The 8,427-nt window shown below is 48.2% G+C and overlaps 1 protein-coding gene across 11 annotated transcripts in view; it reads right to left on the bottom strand.

Moving 5' to 3' along the window:
* The window catches only part of TENM2 (teneurin transmembrane protein 2), a 1,289,478-nt gene that overhangs the window by 12,524 nt on the left and 1,268,527 nt on the right, over nt 1-8,427 (bottom strand). For all 11 annotated transcript variants that reach the window (XM_037740622.1, XM_037740620.1, XM_037740624.1 and 8 more), the window contains one exon: nt 6,155-7,769. In XM_037740622.1, the coding sequence (XP_037596550.1) occupies nt 6,155-7,769 (1,615 nt within the window). The remainder of the gene's footprint in view (nt 1-6,154; nt 7,770-8,427) is intronic.

The raw sequence follows: 8,427 nt of genomic DNA, 5'->3' as shown, positions 1-8,427 counted from the left end.
CGCCACCATGCCCAGCTAATTTTTTGTATTTTTAGTAGAGACAGGGTTTCACCATGTTAACCAGGATGGTCTCGATCTCTTGACCTCGTGATCCACCCGCCTCGGCCTCCCAAAGTGCTGGGATTACAGGCGTGAGCCACCGCGCCCGGCTTATGTCCTAGTTTTTAAAGTTCTTCCTCTTCCTCCTACTTGCTCTTCCTTTCCTTTCTCTTCTTCCTCTTCCCCCCTTTCTTCTTCCTCTCCCTCCCCTTTCCCTTCTTCTTCTTCAAAGTTTCTAACATGGCTGATTTCTGAGTCTCAATCCCTTTGGAAATGTTTATTCAAGTGACTCCTCCATGCTGTGGAAGGCACTTCTGGAACAACACAACACCCTCCTCCTTTAGAAGTAATTGGTGGTATCTGGGAACAGCCTCCCTAAATAGTCTGTCCAGAGGGAATTGCTTGGGCAGGAGCTGGCACTGTGGCACCGCCTAGTAGCTCATGACTCTCCTCTTCTCACGTTCTTCACAGCGGGTGATCATCCACCACCAAAGCACGTTCTCCCTCTGTACACGCTGTCAGCGCGGCATCTTCAGGTGTTAAGTGTGAATATGAGAAGAGGGTAATGTGAGACGGAGGTTGCGTCTTCCTTCTCACTTAGATAAATTGAACTCCACAAAATCTGACTTTAAGCTAAAGTGTGCTGGGGTTCCTAAGTCAAAGAGCCACCAGGGAGAAAGGGATTGGGGGGTAATACGCATCATTATGGACCACATCCAGGAGGGTTACTGAAGTCAAATTTTACCTGGGGCTCCCAGTTTGCTAAAGCAATGCCATTCAGAGCAGGGTTGGAGTCTATTTCAAGGTGGATCTGGAGACTGTTCTTCACATACCCCAGAAAATAATGCAAAGGTAGTGTCCTCACTCTTCACTCCCCAAGTCCACAGCTGCTTATAAATAACGAGTGCATTTATTAGCCTTTGCTCTGTGCTAGGCACTTTACATGCCATGATGGATTTAGTTTTCAAAACCCCATAAGGTGACTGCTGTTATTATCACTATTTTGCCAATGAAGAAACTGTGACTCTGAAGGGTTAAGATGTTTGTCCAGGTCACACAGCAAGTGATTGGCAAGGTCAGAAGTGGTGCCTTTTTTTTTTGAGACCAAGTTTTCCTCTTGTTGCCCAGGCTGGAGTGCAGTGGTGTGATCTCGGCTCACTGCAACCTCGGCCTCTGCCTCCGCCTCTCAGGTTCAAGCGATTCTCCTGCCTCACCCTCCTGAGTAGCTGGGATTATAGGCACCTGCCACCACGCCCAGGTAATTTTTTGTATTTTCAGTAGAGACAGGGTTTCACCATGTTGGCCAGGCTGGTCTCGAACTCCTGACCTCACGTGATCCACCTGCTTCACCCTTCCACAGTTCTGGGATTACAGGTGTGAGCCACTGTGCCCGGCCAAGAAGTAGTGTCTTGAGATGGACTCAGGTTGTAATGTCAGAGAGAAGTGGGCTCAGAATAAGGCAGAGCTGAGGGGAGCTGAGGAGAGCTGAGGACCTCAGTGTGTCCAAGACAGAAGAGTTTCCTGGGATGCTAAAATTGGAAAGTCCAGGGTATTACAGGTTGTTGGGAGATAGTCTCCGTCTTCGTTTCTTTTCATTTTTGAGACAGGGTCTCAGTCTGTTGCCCTGGCTGGAGTACCATGACATGAGCACGGCTCACTGCAACCTCAATCTCATGGGCTCAAGCAACTCTTCTGCCTCAGCCTCCTGAGTAGCTGGGACCACAGGTGTGCATTGCCATGCCTGGCTAATTTTTAAAATGTTGATAGAGATAGGATCTCTCTATATTGCCCAGGTTGGTCTCAAACTCCTAGACTCAAGTGATACTCTTGCCTTGGCCTCCCAAAGTGCTGGGATTACAGGCGTGAGCCACCGTGCCTGGCCTTATTCTCGTATCTTTTCATCACAGAAATTTAATCATCAATATATTACCTTAAAAAGTAACTGTTCAAAAGGGTGCTACTTTGGAGCCTGTGAGTGAGAAGGAACCACTTCTTGCCCACTCCTGGAGGCTAAGTTGTGTTCCTGCCCAGATGTCTTTGACCTCCTACCATTCAGTACTCTGGGTTGCTTTTCTTTGTCCTCGCATTCTTGGGCAGGACAGACCTTTCTCTGCCTTCAGAAGCTGCCACTTGCATTCAGAGAGTTCTGTTTCCAAACAACCACCGTTCTTTTGCTGCTTCTGGGTACTGGAGAGAAAAGATTCTGTTCTTTGTGTTCCTCCCGACTACATCTTAATTATTTTTTCTGCTTAAATTGTGAGTAGCGAGTTCAGCCACTCTGCCAGTCTCCTAAGTGGCAAATTAAGACTAATTTAGATAGAGTTTACAGATGAGCCAACATGTGAACAGCGGAGAATGATTTGGTGTTCTCTGCTCAGATCCCTGCTCCCAGGTCACTGCAGGGGTGTGGGCTGTGCTTGGTCTGGCTCCTTCTCTCCCTCGGCTCCCACTGAAGACTTCCACCCTGTGCATGCCACTTCTCTGACACCACCCTTTATTTTAGACTCTCTAATGGTTTCTGGATTCAATTTTGTTGGACTTAGTTCAACTTGATTTGATTCCCATTTATCGAGTCTCCATGAAGCACCAGAATGAGAAAAACAGTCTTGCTATTCAGAAAACCCTGCTAATTATTTTTTGCCTTTTCTGGAGAGCCAGGTAAGCAGCTGAGGGGGTCAGTGAGGCTGATTGTGCCCTGTGAAATGATTTTGTTTGGGTCTTGGCAGCAGGACATGTGTGCTCAGCCCACTCTGCGGGTTTCTCTTTACTGCCTCTCTGGCTGATTCATTCCTAAGGCGTCTGATACCAACCAGGCTTCTAGGAGGGACATTCTTTGTGGGGCAGGATTCTCTCCTATGGCTAAGATATACCTGGTCAGCCTTCCCATTCACACTGTTTCCTGTCTCTGGAACACTCCTCCTGCAATTCATAAATGTCTGGTCAACACTACCTGCTCAGAAAGGCTGTCCGTGATCGCCTCCATAAAGGAGACACTTTCCATCACTCTCCATGCCCTTATCCTATTTTATTCATCTTTTTTCTTTTTCTGAGATGGAGTCTTGCTTTTGTTTGCCCGGGATGGAGTGCAATGGCACGATCTCAGCTCACTGCAATCTTCGCTTCCTAGATTCAAGCAATTCTCCTGCCTCAGCCTCCTGAATAGAGTAGCTTGGATTACAGGCATGAACCATCACACCCAGCTAATTTTTTGTATTTTTAGAGATGAGGTTTCTCCATGTTGGCCAGGCTGGTATCAAACTCCCAACCTTAGGTGATCTGCCTTCCTTGGCCTCCCAAAGTGGTGGGATTACAGGTTCACGTGAGCTACCATGCCTGGCCTATTTTATTCATCTTTATATCACTTATCATTACCTAATATTAATACTATATGTGTATGTTTTCCTGGGACTTATTTTAATTTGAAGCTGTAGTGATTTTGGGGTCAAAAGTCAAGCTGAGCATGGGGTAGGTGGGGAAGCCCTGGCAGGGCCTCTAATGAGGCAGGAGGGTTTACAGATGTTAGCCTACGTAGCTTGGCCATGGCTCCTGGACTCCAGAGGTCCCAGCTGCTTCTGGTGTTTGGGGATTCTGGTTCGACTTCAAAAGTTTCAGAGCTTATCAGTGAAGCATGGCATGGCCACATTTGATCTTTAGGGTTGTTCATTTCTGCAGCATGGGGAGTAGACGGCAGCACCGTGCTACAGGTAGCTCCTGCTTCTCTGTTCCTGCCTTGGGGATGGACAAGCGGCCCCAGTCACCTGAGTGTTGATGGCTCCTTGGCCCATGGCCAAGAGCTGTGAGTTTTCTGGAACTTGTGGGGCCTGGCCTTGGGTCCTCATTATGGTTTCCTTATACAAAGCATAAGCAGGTGAGATGACCCTAGACTGCTTGCTGAAAGTTAGCCCTTTGGGGCCCTGGTCTCTTTGGATCTCTCTCTCTCTCCCCCTCTCTCTACCTACTTTCCATCGATCGATCCATCTATCCATCCATCCATCCATCTATCTGTCCATCCATCCTCCCATCCTCTCTCCAATCTGTCTACCCATCCACCCATCCATCCATCTATTCACCTACCCATTCACCTACCCATCCATCAATTTATCCATCCACCCACCCATCCACCCATCCATCCATCCATCCATCCATCCATCCATCCATTTATCCATCCATCCACCCAGCCATTCAGCCATCCTGATTTCCTTGCTTATTTCTCTGAGTACAGGGACTTTATCTTGTTTCCCATTGTGTCACTACTGTAGTATGTAGTATATGTTAGATACTGTACAAGTATTTGTTGAATGGGTGAATGGATGGATGGAGAGAGACTCTCATTTCACCAATTTTTCTTTTCTTTTTGTGAGATGGGGTCTCACTCTGTACCCAGGCTGCAGTGCAGTGGCATGATCAGAGCTCACTCTAGCCTCCAACTCCTGGGCTCAGGAGATTCTCCCTGCTTAGCCCCCTAGGTAGTTTGGACTGCAGGCATGCGCCACCATGTGCAGCTAATTCATCTCACCAGTTTCTCACCTATCACAGAGAAGTAGCTCATCTGCCTTTCTTGGCCCCTCCTTTCATGCCATTCTCCAAACTTCTTACCTTCCTTCAGCCTTGTGCTCATTTCTGCCAGCCAAGCTCCCATGAACTCTTCAGGCCCATTTTGACGTGGGTCCTTTTTTATTATGCCCATCTTGAAAATCTGAATTAATCTGCACGTACACACAAACAACCCTTGAGAGAAGGGTATTTGTCTTGTTCACCATTGAATCCCCAGAATCTAGCACAGTACCACTTTAGAAATGTGCTTTGGTAAATAACTGAACAGATACCTATTTGGTAGCAAAGACTGAATTCTGCTTGGCATTATCGATGGTTATTTGTTTATGTCTCTCACGAGAGAGCCTCTGGAGGTCAGGAACTGGGTTATAGTCATCTTAGTACTTATGCTCACTCATCGGTTCACTAGTAATGGTGATGTTAATAACACGAGCAGATACCATTTCATGAACATCCGCTCTTTACTTGCCAGGCACTAGACTTTACCTACACGAGTTCATTTACTTCTTTTTTTTTTTGAGACAAAGTTTTGCTCTTGGCTCTTGTTGCCCAGGCTGGCATGCAGTGCCGCGATCTCAGTTCATTGCAACCTCTGCCTCTCAGGTTCAAGCGATTCTCCTGCCTCAGCCTCCTAAGTAACTGGGATTATAGGTATTTGCCACCACGCCCAGCTAACTTTTTGTATTTTTAGTAGAGATGGGGTTTCATCATATTGGCCAGGCTAGTCTCAAACTCCTGACCTCAGGTGATCCACCCGATTCGGCCTCTTAAAGTGCTGGGATTAGAGGGGTTAACCACTGTGCCCAGCCTTTTTAAAACATTTTTTTTTTTTTTTTTTTTTTTTTTTTTTGAGACAGGGTCTTGCTCTGCCACCCAGGCTGGATGGAGTGCAGTGGCAGATCTCAGCAAACTGCAACCCCCACTTCCCAAATTCAAGTGATTCTCCTGGCTCAGCCTCCTGAGTAGCTGGAGCTACAGGCATGCACCACCACATCTGGCTAATTTTTGTATTCTTAGCAGAGATGGGGTTTCACCATCTTGGCCAGGCTGGTCTTGAACTCCTGACCTCAAGGGATCTGTCTGCCTCAGCCTCCCAAAGTGCTGAGTTAATTTACTTGTCATGATCACTCTGTGGGATGGTTTTATCAGTGCCTTTTACAGGGAAGGAAACTATAGTTCAGAGAGATTGGACAACTAGTCCAAGGTCTTTTGGCTGATAAATAGAAGAGGGAGAATTTGAGCTAGGTATTTCTGACACCAGAGCCCTATTCTCTCTCTGCTTCTTACTGCTTTCTTTTGTTGGGGTAGGAAGGGCTCTTATAAAGTTATTTCAACTGACTGGACTTGAAAGCGGTTGGGACATCTTTAAATAGCCCTCATGACTGCTCTGTACTGCCGTCTCTATTTTTCTAAACTCACTACTGCTGCCAACTGCACTGCCTGGGCTGTGCGGCCCACAGGCTTCTCCTACCATCAGATGGGAGACCTTCCTCCCAAGTTCCCTCCAGCAACAGCCACCCTGCAGGGAGCCACCACCCACCCTTGGTGGCAGAATCCTCACCTGTCACGTAGTTCTTCAAATCCAGCTCACTGCTGAGAGGATTGTTGCTCTTGAACATATACAGGTTAAAGGGGGCCGGCTCCTTGCCCACATTTTTCCACATGGTATAGTCTGGAGAGGTCCATCGTCCTGCCAGCACATCATAATCACGCTGCGTGAAGTGGACCAGCTTCGTCAGGGGGTCATAGAGTCCCCCGTGGAAGCCAATGACCATCTGGAAGTCGGGGTTGGAGTCATAATAAATCTCCCCATAGGCCGTGTACTGCAGCTGTTTAATCATGAGGCCATTGATGCTGAACACAGCCAGAGGAGTCCCTGTGTTATCAGAGGCAACGTAGTACTCCTCCCCACTGCTGCTCTCCATGGCAAAGAGGTGGCCTTGGAGATCATAGTACAGCGAGGTAATCTCCGAGTTGGAGTGATTGTAGACGTGGGTGATGCGTGTTGGGTTGTGGAGGTCAGAGTAGAAATACTGCAGGTGGTGGCCCAGGTTGGTCTTGTAGGAAGCCCGCCGTCCAACGCCATCATAGCGGTACTGGACACTCCACCCGCTGGCCTTGTTGTAGGCTCTTGTTAGGAGCCCCTTGGAATTGTATTCGAAGATGTCAGACCCTCTCTGGCACAGATAGCCATCATCGTCAATTTTGTACTGTACATCCCCGAGTCTGGTTATCCGATCCCGGAGGTCATAGCGCAAGGGCATGAGGCGCACACTGTTCCCTGGGTTCAGTAAGTGGAGGTTCCCATTAAGGTCATAGCTGTAGCGCCAGGTTGGGCGGTCATTGACGGCCACGCTTTGGAGCTGCCCGTCTCCGTCGTAGTCATAGGTGTACTTTGTGGTGTTGGCGTAGGGCCCCAGTTTTAGCTCCCTCTTGATCACCCTGCCCATGCTGTCGTATTGCACCGTCATCCAGTACATGAGGGACCGGAACATCTCATACTGCACCTCCTTGATCCGCCCGTGGGTGTCGAAGTGTTTGCTGAGGGTCATCACAGCAGTGGTGATGATCTGGTTGATGTCATAATAGATGACTCCAAACTTACCAAAGTGTTCCACCTTGCCAGAAATCTCATCATAGCGGTAGAGGTCCACGGGGAGGGGAGTCTCACTTATGACGGGCTTGATGCTTGCAATTCGGAAGCTGTTGTCGTGATAGGTGTAGTCAAACCTGGCGTTGACCATGCCTTCCTCGGAGAACCTGTAGATCTGCTTGTCCACCAGGGGGCCAATCTTCCGGTACCTGATGGTGCAGGAGAAGCCCCCGCTTTGGAGGTTGACCATCTTCAAGACACCCGTGGTCTCGTCATACCCAAAGGTGACGGCGGTACTGTCGTAGACAATCTCTGATAACTTGGAGAGTTTCCCATACTTGTAGAACACCTGGCGTCCGGTGCCCAAAAAGGAGGTCTTCAGGATGCGGCCGTCATCACTGTAGTCGAAGATGACCGAAGCATTGCTTTCAGGCGGATTATAAATGTTGCGGATGTAGCCAATGGAGGTGTGTGTGGACATGCTGTGCCGGGCCACACTGGGCATGGTGACAGCAAGGAGGCGGTTGGAGGAGTCGTACTCAAATATATACTGACGTTGGCTCTGAAGCAGGAGGACCATGGACTGCAGAAAGGAAAGGGGAACAGAACATATCACTTGGCTTTTGAGGACCAAGCATTCAAACAGACAGAATTTTGTCCATTTCCCCAAACGTCAACTCAAAAGTCGTGAAGGATGGGAAGCCTAGACCAGATTAAATAGATTTATTTCACTGGATATGCCAATTCTGAGGGACCATGGTGGTTGCCTAGACCATTGCTTCCCAAATTAAATGTGCATGCAACATATTCAGGATCTTGTAAAAAGGCAGAGTCTAATTTGGTAGATCTGGGGTGGGGCCTGAGAATCTGCATTTTGTAACAAGCTCTCTGCAAATGCCGATGTTTCTTGGACCATCCTTTAAGTACTGAAGGCTTGGACAGCTGAAGTGAGAGGCATGAGGTATATCCCCAATAACAAGGAACCCCAAGATGGTGTAGAAATGATTGCCACTCGGCCCAGCAGGGGAGATGTGTGACACACACACCCTGATTAAATCTAAAAAAAGGGAAAATACATCCTGCATTTTTTTTTTTTTTTCTAGACAAGAGTCTCACTCCATCACCCATGCTGGAGTACAGTGGTGCAACCTTGGTGAACTGTAACCTACTCCATCTCCCAGGTTCAAGCTGTCTCAGCCTCCCAAGTAGCTGGAATTATAGGCATGCACCACCATGGCCAG

This window comes from Cebus imitator, unplaced genomic scaffold (assembly GCF_001604975.1).
Source record: "Cebus imitator isolate Cc_AM_T3 unplaced genomic scaffold, Cebus_imitator-1.0 Scaffold86, whole genome shotgun sequence".
In the NCBI taxonomy this organism is placed as follows: Eukaryota; Metazoa; Chordata; class Mammalia; order Primates; family Cebidae; genus Cebus; species Cebus imitator.
This window is presented reverse-complemented; position numbering and strand designations above follow the sequence as displayed.